The sequence below is a fragment of the Oncorhynchus kisutch genome, linkage group LG22 (assembly GCF_002021735.2).
Source record: "Oncorhynchus kisutch isolate 150728-3 linkage group LG22, Okis_V2, whole genome shotgun sequence".
Lineage (NCBI taxonomy): Eukaryota > Metazoa > Chordata > Actinopteri > Salmoniformes > Salmonidae > Oncorhynchus > Oncorhynchus kisutch.
In genome coordinates this window covers 2007682-2024461 of record NC_034195.2, presented here as the reverse complement: position 1 = coordinate 2024461, position 16780 = coordinate 2007682, and the positions used below count along the sequence as shown (strand labels likewise).

The 16780-nt window shown below is 41.5% G+C and overlaps 1 protein-coding gene across 1 annotated transcript; it reads right to left on the bottom strand.

The window, feature by feature from the left end:
* Positions 1-4641: 4641 nt before the first annotated feature.
* Positions 4642-12944, bottom strand: spam1 (sperm adhesion molecule 1). Its single transcript, XM_031802034.1, has 4 exons — positions 12927-12944; positions 11676-12624; positions 11362-11451; positions 4642-5132 (listed from the first exon to the last, which is right to left on the bottom strand). Exons 2-4 carry the CDS (start codon positions 12612-12614, stop codon positions 4803-4805), a joined length of 1359 nt encoding a protein of 452 aa, XP_031657894.1. The 5' UTR covers positions 12615-12624; positions 12927-12944; the 3' UTR covers positions 4642-4802.
* Positions 12945-16780: the final 3836 nt, after the last annotated feature.

The window sequence follows — 16780 nt, the reverse complement described above, 5'->3', positions numbered from 1 at the left end:
AAGTAAATAAATAAAAACAGTATGGGGATGAGGTATGTGAAAAGGGTGGGCTATTTACCAATAGACTATGTACAGCTGCAGCGATCGGTTAGCTGCTCAGATAGCTGATGTTTGAAGTTGGTGAGGGAGATAAAAGTCTCCAACTTCAGCGATTTTTGCAATTCGTTCCAGTCACAGGCAGCAGAGTACTGGAACGAAAGGCGGCCAAATGAGGTGTTGGCTTTAGGGATGATCAGTGAGATACACCTGCTGGAGCGCGTGCTACGGATGGGTGTTGCCATCGTGACCAGTGAGCTGAGATAAGGCGGAGCTTTACCTAGCATAGACTTGTAGATGACCTGGAGCCAGTGGGTCTGGCGACGAATATGTAGCGAGGGCCAGCCGACTAGAGCGTACAAGTCGCAGTGGTGGGTGGTATAAGGTGCTTTAGTGACAAAACGGATGGCACTGTGATAGACTGCATCCAGTTTGCTGAGTAGAGTGTTGGAAGCCATTTTGTAGATGACATCGCCGAAGTCGAGGATCGGTAGGATAGTCAGTTTTACTAGGGTAAGCTTGGCGGCTTGAGTGAAGGAGGCTTTGTTGCGGGATAGAAAGCCGACTCTTGATTTGATTTTCGATTGGAGATGTTTGATATGAGTCTGGAAGGAGAGTTTGCAGTCTAGCCAGACACCTAGGTACTTATAGACGTCCACATATTCTAGGTCGGAACCATCCAGGGTGGTGATGCTAGTCGGGCATGCAGGTGCAGGCAGCGACCGGTTGAAAAGCATGCATTTGGTTTTACTAGCGTTTAAGAGCAGTTGGAGGCCACGGAAGGAGTGTTGTATGGCATTGAAGCTTGTTTGGAGGTTAGATAGCACAGTGTCCAAAGACGGGCCGAAAGTATATAGAATGGTGTCGTCTGCGTAGAGGTGGATCAGGGAATCGCCCGCAGCAAGAGCAACATCATTGATATACACAGAGAAAAGAGTCGGCCCGAGAATTGAACCCTGTGGCACCCCCATAGAGACTGCCAGAGGACCGGACAGCATGCCCTCCGATTTGACACACTGAACTCTGTCTGCAAAGTAATTGGTGAACCAGGCAAGGCAGTCATCCGAAAAACCGAGGCTACTGAGTCTGCCGATAAGAATATGGTGATTGACAGAGTCGAAAGCCTTGGCAAGGTCGATGAAGACGGCTGCACAGTACTGTCTTTTATCGATGGCGGTTATGATGTCGTTTAGTACCTTGAGTGTGGCTGAGGTGCACCCATGACCGGCTCGGAAACCAGATTGCACAGCGGAGAAGGTACGGTGGGATTCGAGATGGTCAGTGACCTGTTTGTTGACTTGGCTTTCGAAGACCTTAGATAGGCAGGGCAGGATGGATATAGGTCTGTAACAGTTTGGGTCCAGGGTGTCTCCCCCTTTGAAGAGGGGGATGACTGCGGCAGCTTTCCAATCCTTGGGGATCTCAGACGAGATGAAAGAGAGGTTGAACAGGCTGGTAATAGGGGTTGCGACAATGGTGGCAGATAGTTTCAGAAATAGAGGGTCCAGATTGTCAAGCCCAGCTGATTTGTACGGGTCCAGGTTTTGCAGCTCTTTCAGAACATCTGCTATCTGGATTTGGGTAAAGGAGAACCTGGAGAGGCTTGGGCGAGGAGCTGCGGGGGGGGCGGAGCTGTTGGCCGAGGTTGAAGTAGCCAGGCGGAAGGCATGGCCAGCCGTTGAGAAATGCTTATTGAAGTTTTCGATAATCATGGATTTATCAGTGGTGACCGTGTTACCTAGCCTCAGTGCAGTGGGCAGCTGGGAGGAGGTGCTCTTGTTCTCCATGGACTTCACAGTGTCCCAGAACTTTTTGGAGTTGGAGCTACAGGATGCAAACTTCTGCCTGAAGAAGCTGGCCTTAGCTTTCCTGACTGACTGCGTGTATTGGTTCCGGACTTCCCTGAACAGTTGCATATCACGGGGACTATTCTGAACTGCCTGTTCAGGGGCAGAACGACAGATTTGTACCTTGTCAGCTCGGGGATGTGAACTTGCAACCTTCCGGTTAGTTCAACGCTCTAACCACTAGGCTACCCTGCCACCCTGTATGTGAATTGCAGTGGGTCAAGTAAGGTGGAGGTGATCCTTAACTAGCTTCTCAAAGCACTTTATGATGATAAAAGTGAGTCCTATGGAGCGACAGTCATTTACATAGTTCCATTCACTTTTTTGGAACAATGATGGACATTGTGAAGCATGTGGGGACAGCAGACTGGCATAGGGGGAGATTGAATTTGTCCGTAAACACTACAGCCAGCTGGTATGCGCATAGTCTGCACACAAGTGTGGGTTTGTGACAGAAATGTGTTTGTGTAAGAGGAAACTAAAGGAGCTGTTTATAACACAAGCACAAAAGATCCACCCCCGTTTTATAATGGAGTTCATAGTGACAACCAAACCCACGTTCCATGTGACAACCATCCACATTTTTTCCTGGCTAATATCCTTTCTGAATTTACAAGTATTCCAAGAAGTAATCATCTAGTATATCTGTAATCCTATTACAATATTTTAGCTGGTAACGTAACTGTTTACAGGTCCAGTTTTGGGGGGATAATCAGATTACATGTAACTGATTACATATGTTACTCCCTAACCCTGGCCGAGACACAACACTAGCAACTTCAAACACACTTCAAACAATATCATGAGAGAAAGTGAGACTAAACAAAGTTGTCAAATTGGTAGAACAAAGGATAAAAGTGTATAACATGAATGTAAGCTCACCTGTTCTAGGGATTTTCATACAAATTCCTTGCCAACCACCACACTCTGTAGGTCCCCTTTTCCTGCTCAAAATCATTAACCCCTCACTACAAACCTTCATCTGGGAGTGTGATAAATAAGTTATCTAAATCTCTAAATAAGTTCTGCAATATCTTTAAGTGGAAACTTGTCACCACAGAAGACGTATGTATGTTTGATTTATGATTTATTAGTTTTTCTGATTATCATTTTTTAGAGTAACTGATGTAAACAGGCTTAAAATGACCTCTTGGGGCTAGGGGGCAGCATTTTCACTTTTGGATAAATAACGTGCCCAATTTCAACTTCCTGCTACTCATGCCAAGAATATAAGATATGCATATTAGTAGATTTGTATAGAAAACACTCTAAAGTTTATAAAACTGTTTGAATCATTTCTGTGAATATAACAGAACTTATGTAGCAGGCAAAACCTCAAGGACTAACCATTCAGAATTTTGTTTTGTTTTAGGTCACTGTCTATTCAATGAGGTCTCATTGGGAAACGAGATTTCTAAGGCACTTGTTTGCAGTTCCTACCGCTTCCACTGGATGTCACCAGTCTTTGGAATTTGGTTGAGGTTATTCCTTTGTGGAATTAATAAGTACGGCCAACTTGGAACAGGGTAACGTTATGTGTACTGTTTGAGAGTTGCGCAAGACTTGAAAAGTAGCGTTAGTATGTGATCCTCCTGTATTGAAAACAGGTAGACCCGTCTTCAATTTGATTGATTATTAACGTTTAAAAATACCTAAAGTTGTATTACAAAAGTAGTTTGAAATGTTTTGGCAAAGTTTACAGGTAACTTTTGAGATATTTTGTAGTGACGTTGCGCAAATTGGAAGCATTTCTTTTCTGTATCAAATGCGCCAAATAAATGGACATTTTGGACATATGTGGATGGAATTAATCGAACAAAAAGACCATTTGTGATGTTTATGGGACATATTGGAGTGCCAACAAAAGAAGCTCGTCAAAGGTAAGGCATGATTTATATTTTATTTCTGTGTTTTGTGTGGTGCCTGCAGGGTTGAAATATGCTATTCTCTCTTTGTTTACTGTTGTGCTTTCATCAGATAATAGCATCTTATGCTTTTGCTGAAAATCCTTTTTGAATCTGACATGTTGGCTGGATGAGTGTAGCTTTAATTTGGTATCTTACATGTGTGATTTAATGAAGGTTTGAATTTTATAGCTTTTTTTTTTTTTTTTTGGCGCTCTGCATTTTCCCTGGCAATTGGCCAGGTGGGACATTTGTGTCCCGCCTATCCCAGAGAGGTTTTAAAATGAGTGTCTGTGTGCCTGGAAGGTGATATGAGAAAACAAGTGTATAAGAACACCACCAAATATCCTTGCTATGTGGCATGACACGCAACCCCTTGGGCCCAGTTCAACATCTATTTTTCATTTGTCAACTAATTGGAATTCAATGTGAAATCAACATAAAATGTCATCATGTCGTTACAAAAAAATATGAAATTCCCTTGAGTTGAAGATGTTTTACAAATCCAATCAGTTCTCCACGTTGATTCAACGTCATCACATTGACTGTTTTGGTTAAAAGGACGTGGAATCAATGTTAATTCAACGTGTTGATGCACAGTAGGAAGGAATGATTTGTTCCTAGTATTTTTCCTTCTATATGCTTGGTCAGCATAAGTTGAAAATTTACTGCTGAGTAATTGTAGATACTTAGCCAGTCATTTCATTATATATTAACCAAATATGTTAACACAGTATTTCTTTCATCGCAGTACCATTACTCAAAGCCCCTAAAAACGTTGGGGTTATTGGGTTAAATGTTACAGGCTCTGCATACTGTCCAAAGGATATCAAATAATACTCACAACAATGCAAAATATTTTAGAATTTTATTTTGACATAAATATGTAATGTATTTAGTGATTCAGATTCTCAAAAAAATTGTTAATCTAAAAATTTGAACTTTGATTATTTGCTTCAATCATATACACGTACCCATACTGTGAATGCATTCATCAGATTTTCTAAGAGTGAGGCTATACTTGAATAACCATTGGCGTCATGGGACGTGATAACTGGGGTGAGCAGCTACTGCCTGTGTAGCACTGGCAGGTGAACTTGTCTGCTAAGGTGAGTAGGTCAGCAGAGGAGGGTATTCCGATGGCCACGTACTTTCGCTGGGACTTTAGGAGGCGGAAGTTGTCCGGGTTCAGGTGCAGGTAGTCATTGGAGTTGTAGTCCTTTCTGACACAGCGGCCATTGCCCTGGCAAAGGACGTCACTACAGAGTTTGGCGGCAGCGGTCACGTTAGCAATGTATGGGTTGAGGGTGGATGTCAGGTATGTGGATAATGCTTCACATGAAGCCTGAAAGGAGAGAGAGGGGGTGGGGGATGAGATATTAATGAACTTGTTCGTGGGATGGAATGTTGGATGAATTATATAGAGGATAGAAAGAAGGGGGCTACAAATGGACATGTCATATCCAAGTGTTGTGCCACCTGACAACATGTGAAAGGTGATATGATAAGCATAAACATTCCGTACTTTCCGTTTTTTACATAAATAGCTAATGTAACAGCGTGCCATCATTGGTCAGCACTTCCTTACGGAAAAAACACATGAATTTCACATTTCAGCAATTTCATATTTCAACAAGTAGTGATGAAGTCCATCTATCTTCCACGTTGAGCCATGAGAGATTGACATGCATATCATTAATATTAGCTCCCTGTGTACATTTATGGACCACCCGCTCTGTTCTGAGACAATTGTAATTTTCCTAAGTCCCTCTTTGTGGCATCTGACCACATTACTGAACAGTAGTCCAGGTGTGACAAAACTAGGGCCTGTAGGACCTGCATTTGTCACGCTCGTCTGATGGAGTGGACCAAAGCGCAGCATGGTACATGTTCATGATATCTATTTAAATCTGAACACTAGAACAAACATAACAAAGCGTGAAACTAACAGTTCTGTAAGGTAACTAAAAGTATACAGAAAACAGATACCCACAAACCCAGGTGGGAAAAAGTATGATTCTCAATCAGAGACAACGATAGACAGCTGCCTCTGATTGAGAACCACACCCGGCCAAACACAAACATAGAAATAAAGAAACTAGCATGCCCACCCTAGTCACACCCTGGAATAACCAAAATAGAGAATAAAAGCCTCTCTATGGCCAGGGCGTGACAGCATTGTTGATAGTGCTGTTAAGAATGCAGGGCAGCGATTTATTATAGACAAACTTCTCTCATCATAGTGCTGTTGTATCAATATGTTTTGACCAGGGTTACTCCAAGCAATTTAGTCTCCTCAACTTGCTCAATTTCCACATTATTCATTCCAAGACTTAGCTGAGGTTTAGGGTTTAGTGAATGATTTGTCCCAAATACAATGCTTTAAGTTTCTGAAATATTTAGGACTCACTTATCCCTTGCCACCAATTCTGAAACTAACTGCATCTCTTTAAGTGTTTCTGTCATTTCAGTTGCTGTGGTAGCTGACGTGTATAGTGTTGAGTCATCCGTATACATAGACACAGTGGCTTTACTCAAAGCCGATGGCATGTCGTTAATACATTTTGAAAAAAGTAAGGGGCATAGACAGCTGCCCTGGGGAATTCCTGATTCTACCTAGATTTTGTTTGATAGGCTTCCATTAAAGAACACCCTCTGTGTTCTGTTAGACAGGTAACTCTTTATCCACAATACAGCAGGGGTGTAAAGCTATAACAAATATGTTTTTCCAGCAACAGACAGTGATCGATAATATCAAAATTCACATTAAAGTCTAACAAAACAGACCCCACGATCTTATTATCATCAATTTCTGTCAGCCAATCATCAGTAAGTGTTCTGCTTGTTGAATGTTCTATCCCTATAAGCATTCTGAAATCTTTTTATCTTTTGAAACATTTTATCTGGTCAAACACAATTTTTTCCAAAAGTTTACTAAGGGTTGGTAGCAAGCTAATTGGTTGGCTATTTGAGCCAGTTAAGGGGGCTTTACTATTCTTAGGTAGCGGAATTTGTTTCCCTCCAGGCCTGAAGGCACACATTTTCTAGTAAGCTTAAATTGAAGATATGGCAAATGGGAGTGGCAATATCATCTGCTATTATCCTTAGTCATTTTCCATCCAGGTTGTCAGACCCCGGGCCAGGTCGATTAGAAAGGCCTGCTCACTGAAGTATTTTAGGGAGCGTTTGATAGTGATGAGGGGTGGTCATTCGACCATGGACCCATTACGGACGCAGGCAATGAGGCAGTGATCGCTGAGATCTTGGTTGAAGACAGCAGAGGTTTATTTGGAGGGCAAGTTAGTCAGGATGATATCTATGAGGGTGCCCATGTTTATGGATTTATGGTTGTACCTGGTAGGATCTTTGATAATTTGTGTGAGATTGAGGGCATCTAGTTTAGATTGTAGGATGGCCGGGGTGTTAAGCATATCCCAGTTTAGGTCACCTCACAGTACGAACTCTGAAAATAGATGGGGGGCAATCAATTCACATATGGTGTCCAGGGCACAGCTGGGGGCTGAGGGGGGTCTATAACAGTGAGAGACTTATTTCTGGAAAGGTGGATTTTTAAAAGAAAAGTTCAAACTGTTTGGGCACAGACCTGGATAGTAAGACCGAACTCTGCAGGCTATCTCTGCAGTTTATTGCAACTCTGCCCCCTTCGGCAGTTCAATCTTGACGGAAAATGTTGTAGTTGGGGATGGAAATTTCTGAATTCTTGGTGGCCTTCCTAAGCCAGGATTCAGACAAGGCTAGCACATCAGGGTTATATATGATAGATGTTAAAACTATGTATTGCTACCACTGTATCATCAAAGGCATTATCTACATTTCCGAGATAGTCGAAATGTAATCTGTTACAAGCAAGTTATGAACTGTCACGCCCTGGTCTTAGTATTTTGTGTTTTCTTTATTTATTTGGTTAGGCCAGGGTGTGACATGGGTTTATTTTGTGGTGTGTTTTGTATTGGGGTTTTAGTAGGTATTGGGATTGTGGTTTAGTGGGGTTGTCTAGTAAAGTCTATGGTTGCCTGAGGCGGTTCTCAATCGGAGGCAGGTGATTCTCGTTGTCTCTGATTGGGAACCATATTTAGGCAGCCATATTCTTTGAGTGTTTCGTGGGTGATTGTTCCTGTCTCTGTGTTAGTTTGCACCAGTTTAGGCTGTTTCGGTTTTCACGTTACGTTTATTGTTTTTGTATTGTTCGTGTTTCATCTTCATTAAAACCTCTTGATTCTAGCCATCCCGGATCCGGGATCGTGAATACAGCCTCAAGCTCATTAGCATAACGCAACGTTAACTATTCATGAAAATCGCAAATGAAATTAAATAAATATGCTAGCTCTCAAGCTTAGCCTTTTGGCTACCCCAAAAAAACGCCAAACTTTTTTCCAAATTAACTCCATAATATCGACAGAAACATGGCAAACGTTGTTTAGAATCCTCAAGGTGTTTTTCACATATCTCTTCGATGATATATCGTTCGTGGAAGTCTGCTCTCTCCTCTGAATCACATGGAAGAATGCTTGCAGCTGAAGATTACGCACCAATTTCGACAAAGGACACCGGGCGGACAACTGGTAAATGTAGTCTCTTATGGCCAATCTTCCAATGATATGCCTACAAATATGTCACAATGCTGCAGACACCTTGGGAAAACGGCAGAAAGTGTAGACTCGTTCAGGGCGCATTCACAGCCATATAAGGAGACATTGGAACACAGCGCCTTGAAAATCTGGGCCATTTCCTGTTTGAAATTTCATCTTGGTTTCGCCTGTAGCATCAGTTCTGTGGCACTCCCAGATAATATCTTTGCAGTTTTGGAAACATCAGAGTGTTTTCTTTCCAAAGTTGTCAATTATATGCATAGTTGAGCATCTTTTCGTGACAAAATATCTTGTTTAAAACGGGAATGTTTTTTTATCCATAAATTAAAAGAGCGCCACCTATATCCAAGAAGTTAAAGATGTATCGAATTAACCACGCTGCATTTTGGTCCGACTCTCTTTCACCCGAAGAAAACCGTAACATGAACCTTGTTTCTTAAGCTACATCGCCTATTTTTAGCACCTTTCTGGATTGTTGGCGCATACAAAAATATATTTTGCTGTTTGAAAAAAAAAATCTCCATAATTCTGCATAAGAATGGAAGGTTGGGGATTGGCCCGGAAATTTCTATGAGCTGAAGAATCTAGATTACGTTTCTTCAGAAGGGGATTCACCATAACAGTTTTTAGTGCGGTTTGGAAAGTGCCTGTGAATACGGAGTGATTAACAATACCTTGCAATTAAAAACTGTTTTGAAGAAGGTGGTGGGGATATGATCGAGAAGGCAGGTAGAAGGCCTAAGTTGTGATGTCACTTTCCTGAGCATGTCTGAGTAAAACAGGGAAAATAAATCCACAGTGCCTTTACATGTTAGGCTAGGGCACATATCATCACACTTCTCTTCAGGTCTTGCTTCTTTAATTTATTCTGATTAATAGTGATCAAGTAAGAAAAATGAGTCAGTCTGGCATTTCTAATGGCCTTGTTAAATATGCCAAGATGCTCTCTCAGAATATCATAATGGACCTGCAACTTAGACTTTCTCCCCTTCCACTCTGCCTTTTTGCAATTTCTCTTTAATTGATTTAGTTTCCTCACTCATCCAAGGGGCTCTCCATTTGGACTTTTTCAACTTTACTGGAGCTATGGTATCAATGGTTACCCTTAATGTGCTATTAAAATCATCAACTAAATCATTATAAGAGGAAGGCAGAATAGGTAGTGTTGTTCATGCACTCAATAAAATCTGTAGCAACTTCAGAGGTAAGATAGCGTTTCTTAATAATGTGTTCAGTATTACCCTGCGCTATTGGCAACAAGGTAATAAAATACACAGTGGTGACCAGATAAAGCTACATCAACTATAGAGGATATGTCAATAGAAAGCCCCTTGGTAATAACCAGGTCCAGAGTATGGCTGCAATTATGGGTGGGCCCAGTAGAAAGCCCCTTGGTAATAACCAGGTCCAGAGTATGGCTGAAGTTAGGGTTGGGCCCAGTAACATGTTGGATAAAGTCCATAGAGCTCAAAATATTCATAAATTCAATTACCTTGGAGTCAGTCTCTTTGTCGACATTTATATTAAAATCGTCCAACACAATGATTTTATCATAGTTCTCCGGGACAATAGACAATAGCTCAGATAAATCAGTAAAGAAAGTTGGTTCAGTGCTTTGGTGGCCTTTACAGGGTTTTGGCCAGCACTGGTGGCTAACATTTAAACAGTATAGCATGATGCTCAAAAGGCCCAAAGTCGACAAACTAAATTTCCTTACAGCCGAGAGCATTAGTAAAAGTAGAGGCTGTCCACCCACCCCTTTTCCCATTTCTGATAGAGTATCAAAAGCTGTAGTCCAGCGGGGAGGCTTCAATAAGAGCGGCACTAGAGTCTGACAGCCATGTTTCAGTGAGAAACATGCAATCAACTTTGCGCTTAGTAATGATGTCATTCATGAGAAAGGTTTTACTAGTGATTGCTCTAACATTTAAACGCATATTCAACGGGGCATCTGCCTCGAGGTGACACATGGAATAACATCCAAATTATTAACGTTACAACCATGTTTTCTGACCGTCTCCAATCTAACAGAATGGTAGGAGATGACAGTTTGTATAAACTCACTAGAAGGCGGAGTTAAAGGAAGATAAATTAGGTTACTCACAATACCCGTAGTGACATTTCCATAAGATTTTGTATGCTTTCCAAGTCTTTTGTTACTTATTCTGACAGGGAGAACTGGAGCACTACCAGACCCTGTCCGCCAGTCTCAAAAACAGTTTGCGATGATGGTGGAAATAATCCTGAAACATCTCCGCACTTAGTAAAACTATGCTAAAAGCACTTGTGTGTATCATAAAGACTCATTTTTGTTTGCAGGGCATCGCCTGTGAAATCATGTGTCATATCATCAAATGGGAAGTGTTCCAAAAACATACTGTATAGTTTCACATGATTTCACAGGTGAAAAAATAATAATAATAAATAGATTTTTCACCTTGTCGGCTCAGGTATTTGAACCAGCAGCCTTTCGGTTGCTGGCCCAACATTCTAACCCAGGGCTCTTCCACCCTGTTCCTAGAGAGCTACCATCCTGTCGGTTTTCCCTCCGACCCTAATCTAGCGCAACTGATTATAATTAATTAGCTGGTTGATAAACTGAATGAGGTTAGTTCTAACTGGGGTTGAAGAGGAAACCTACAGGAGGGTAGCTCTCCAGGAACAAGGTTGGTGAGCCCTGCTCTAACCACTAGCCTACCTGCCGCCATGCCAAGATCATCACATATGAAGGGTTCCAAAAACATGTTTTCACATGATTTCACATGTGCAGAACTGGTGTATGTCATGTGAAATCATGTGATTTCTCTGTGAGGGTACTGCACCACCACTCAAAAAAGCTTTTTACATTGAAGTATTCAATGACATTTAAGCAAAACATAGTACAAATTAAATAAGTGTACTTTAAGTAAATAAGTGTACACGGGACATAAAATAAGAAATGTGGAGGGGTGTATTTGAGATTACCTTGTCAGTATAGTCGGCACTGGCTCCCCAGAGCACTGACCCGGAAGCCCCCAATGCTGCACTTTCTCCAATACTTCTGATCAGATCCTCCTGGGAATGACAGACACACAGAAACTCCTGCATGAAACTCAGCTGAAGTAAAAAATACATTTGTAATAGTGTGTGCACTGCATGTCTTAAATGTTCTTGTGAGTTATCAGCATTTAGTGAGCACACGTTTTAATAGCACAAAGGTAAAGATAACATAAAAGTCCATTGAAATTGTGTAGCACTCAATATTGAACTATTAAATAATTGACATCTAATGCCCTCACCGTACTGAGAAACTTATTTCGGTCACGGTAGAGTGGGCATGAGTACACATAGATGGGCACAGTGTAGGGGCGTTTGGGCAGAGCTGCCACCCTCACTGCCTCCTGAACGCGGTTTCGGACGAAAAGTGCCACGTTGGCGCTGTTGTTCAGCGACGCAGGCAGGTAGACTGAAGGGTACAAAGCCGTGCTGGACTCCCAAAGCCACAAAAGCTCGTCGTTCTGGCTCTTGGTCTTGTCGGAGCATTGCCCTGTGTAGTCTGGCTTCTCCCAGCCATAGTTGTAGCAATCGGGGAACAGATAGAACCCCCATTGCTGGCTGGGCCGCTGGCTGATACCTAGCATCATGGTTCCCTCCATGTAGTTGCGGGCTGCAGTCTGAAACTGCTTCTTGGCCTCAGTCGTTGCTTGTGATGGGGACAAAGAGGGGTCCTTCTCTCGAGCGTAGGCGATGGACAGTTGACGGTAAATATTCTTGGACCCCCAGTTTCTGTCCCACAGGGGGCGCCAGTCTTCCCAGTCGATGACGGCCAGACCCGGGATCGTGTCAGAGGGGATGTAATGATTGATGTCACCGTAGGCCTTAATCAGGTGGGCCGTCAGGTTGCCCTTTTGGGGGATGCCACCATTGAACTGGCGATGGTTGTTGGGGTCAACGTGAGGGTACAGGCCCAGGCGGTCGACGTAGAACAGGGTGAGGAACTGACCGGGAACAGCAGCAGGCGTGGTCACTGCTTTGAAGGACCAGGTGTCCAGTGGGATCTGCAGCCTCTTGCATGTAGGGGTCGGGGTATTCCATATACCCACAAACGGATGACCGTCAAACAGTGGGGGCTCCGTTGTAGGTAGGGGGGAGACAAAACTAAGACACGCCAGAAGGGAGAGGGCAAGGGTGGGGAGTAGCTGGGGAGCGCCCCTTTTCATCTGGGGGAACTGGTCCATCGTGACTCCTCTGTGAGAACAAAAATACATAAATACATGTATGTGGCAACTGGCAGTGGAGGAATGTGACTTCCCAACCATCTCTGTATAGCTACAGTGAGGTACCTTATTTACATGTCTTTTCAGATATCTTTACATCTTAGCCAGTGATGGTCATAGCAGAGAGAAAAGGTGATAGAGCCAGTGGTGGCAGTTATTAGAACATTCAGTACACAAGCTGTTGATGACGATGTTCAACTGTTACAAAGTCAGATGACAGACTAATATTACGGATGTTACCAAACAGCCAAAAGGCGGCCTACTAGTCCTTACCTGTGCGAAATACGCGGTTGGAGCACACTGACACAGTAGAGAAATCATATTTTTATACATTTGGGTTAATCTATCCCATTTGATGTAATCTTGTGTCAAGTGCTCATTAAACATGTTCCTGTTTGTTGTACATTATGGTTTATCATTCAAGAGCTTTATCTGTGGTTCCAAGAAGGACTGTTATTGAATAGACCGATTAGAGAGCGACAGAGCAGAGCAAGGACATACAATGGTTCATATTTGCAGAATTTCAATCTGGCTGTCAAGGTATACTTGTCTCTGGTATCTGAAAATAACAGGAGATGATATATCACCTGTTATTGTGAAGCTATTGCTCAACCTTTTGACAAACCTCAGGTCTTGAAGGAATTCTTGACATATGAAATGGGAGTGGGTAGAACAAAAACCTAGTACTTTAGGCCTAAGTTCCAAAGCCGGCCTGATTGGACAATATACCCTATGCACTTATATCACTTTCTGCAAATCAAAAATTTTCCATGACCTGATAGATAAAAAAAATAGGCATATTAATAATATAATTTTCTTCTCCTCTGGATGGGAGCAAGTTGCGGGCACGTCAAGCTCCGAATCAGATTGCAGGCTTTGGGTTGAGAGAACAGTTAAGTGCTATGATCAAGCAGCCACCACACTTATGTCAACCAGTCCAACAGGTCTGGTACATTTCTGTGACACTATTTATTTTACTGTTATCTGGTCTCCTATCTCTTTTCTGTACTCAGGAAAACACAGATGCCCTTCAAGGCACCTGACCTCTGGAGTGTGCGGAGGATATCAGTGTTTGTCTGCAGTTAACAGCCTAATACACTGTTACTTTGCGTGTGTGTAAGAGACAGAATGTGGCCAAATAATCATGTAATAGAATCCAAGTGTTAGAGGTCACTTTCAGGGACACTTTAATGGTAATTTAATGGCTTCTAAGGGCTGATTTAAGTGCTACTAATGGCTAATTTAAGGGCTACTAAGGGCTGATTTAAGGGCTACTGTACTAAGGGCCAAGAATCTTTGAGAATCGTCATTGATACATTAGAAAATAGTCAGCCATGGTTCTTGATATAAGCATCCATTTACTGTGATTTAATTAAGTTGCTTTGATCAGGAGGAAAATGAAGAGACAAATGAATGTATTCAAAATTATTTACATTTTTTGGTAACACTATATTTTAAGATGCACATTTTAGCTACAAATGTGTGGTTTATAAGCGTGTATACACGTAGCTAATAAGTCCTTTATTATGTCATATAAGCCTTAGATAAGGCCTTCATTTGTGTTTTTTCTTACTCCAACATTATAAGTCATGTGTTAATTGCCAATCCTTAACCTCATTGTCAGTCATAATAAAGACATATGAGTATTTAATAAAGAACAAGTTACACAGTAAACAAACTCATAGTATGCTGTCTCAATATAGACCTAATAAAAGCATAGTATCGTAACATATGTTCCCTAAAGTGCTACCTTACATTCTCTAATATGTTGACATATATAATTGTTTTAAGATGGTCATACCATGGATCATTTAGCTATGTGATTTAACATTGTACGACCCTTTTAGGTATCCCCCCAAAATATCTACAAAAATGTTTGATAAAATATTGAATTTGACCTTTACTACCGAATCCCATAAAAAACGCATTGAGTAACACATGCATAAAGAAGGCAGTCAACATTATTTTATAAGGAATAAGTGTTTGTCCTATATCTAGGAGATATAATAAAGCTTTAACAAGGCACACCTGTTAATTAAAATGCATTCCAGGTGACTACCTCGTGAAGCTGGTTGAGAGAATGCCAAGAGTGTGCAAGCTGTCGTCAAGGCAAAAGGTGGCTACTTTGAAGAATCTCAAATAGAAAATATATTTTGATATGTTCAACAATTTCATAGTGTTGATGTCTTCACTATTATTCTACAATGTAGAAATAGTAAAAAATAAAGAAAAACCCTTGAATGAGTAGGTGTCCAAACTTTTGACTGGTACTGTGTATATATATAATTTTTGTACACATTTAACACCTTTTTTGGGGTAGGGACAAAACTACCTCAATACTTCCATTCATTTTTTTAACCGTTACCGGTTACTTTCAGACGAGTCCCGTGACACTTGTGGGGGTCGTAGAGCAAAACGGAGAACACCATGTTTGGAATCTCCCCTTCCCACATTAGTTTGTAGCTCAAATGCTTCAGGCGCTACAAACAGAAGATGGCACATCAACGATACAGACTTCAGATGAGTCCTGTGGGGCTGGTGGGGGTCAGTCGTCGTGTTCTTTCCATAGAGTGGTCATAAGCCATTCAGACTCTACAGCCATTTTCATGAGAAGATAGATTTTCGGGATGACAACACTGCTGTGTCTTGGCCACCTTCCACCACAGTTGCGGAAGGCCTCCATAGGCGGATGCGATGGATTGAGACGCAGCTCATGCAACAGATGTCTCTCTAGCTTCAAGCAACAGATTTTAATGGGGATTTTTTTTTATGGTACTTAGATTGGCACACCGGTAAATCCATAGACTCTAGGGGTAAGGATTGGCCAGCTACACTTGACTAATAATGTTCTTTATGTTTTTTTATGGTACTTAGATTGGCACACCGGTAAATCCATAGACTCTAGGGGTAAGGATTGGCCAGCTACACTTGAAGAAAACATTTAATAAAGGCCTTATAAATGTCTAACAAGATATAATAACAACCTTATTAGGAATTTACACACTTACATCTACAAATTAGTTTCTAATATGTGTCCCTTAATCAAATAAAGTGTACCATTTGTATGCATTTTTTTTCAGTACATTTACATTCAATCAACACTTTTCACATGTTGCATAGTGTATTTGTTTTACTATCTTGGAATCTTTAAACAAAAAAAAATCGCAATTTGGCTGAGATGAGTAAGTTACCGTGAGCTACCGTCATCATCAATCACTTCACTTAGTACACTTAGTAATTATATATATATCTTTTTTTATTTAACCCTGAATTAACAAGCAAGTCAGTTAAGAACAGATTCTTATTTACAATGACGGCCTACTGGGGAACAGTGGGTTAAATGCCTTGTTCAGGAGCAGAACGACAGATTTTTTTTACCTTGTCAGATCAGGGATTCAATCCAGCAACCTTTCGGTTACCTGCTCAATGCTCTAACCACTAGGCTGGCTACCTGCCGCCCCAATATACTGTATGAGCCAGCTCCATTGCCTGCCAATCAAGACTGATGTGATTCTGAGATTAAATCATCCACTCATGCATTAAAAAGTAGACATAATGATAAATATATGAAATGTTTGAACTACTTACAGTTGAAGTCGGAAATGTACATAAACTAGTTTTAATGACTCCAACCTAAGTGTTTCAACCACTCCACAGATTTCTTGTTAACAAACTATAGTTTTGGCAAGTTGGTTAGGATGGTTCACAGACAGATTATTTCACTTATAACTCACTGTATCCCAATTCCAGTGGGTCAGAAGTTTACATACACTAAGTTGACTGTGCCTTTAAACAGCTTAGAAAATTCCAGAAAACATCATGACTTTAGAAGCTTCTGATAGTCTAATTGACCATTTGAGTCAATTGGAGGTGTACATGTGGATGTATTTCAAGGCCTACCTTGGAACTCAGTGTCTCATTGCTTGACATCATGGGAAAATCAAAAGAAATCAGCCAAGACCTCAGAAATAAATTGTAGACGTCCCCAAGTCTGGTTCATCCTTGGGAGCAATTTCCAAATGCCTGAAGGTACCACGTTCATCTGTACAAACAATAGTACGCAAGTATAAACACCATGGGACCACACAGCCGTCATACCGCTCAGGAAGGAGACGCGTTCTGTCTCC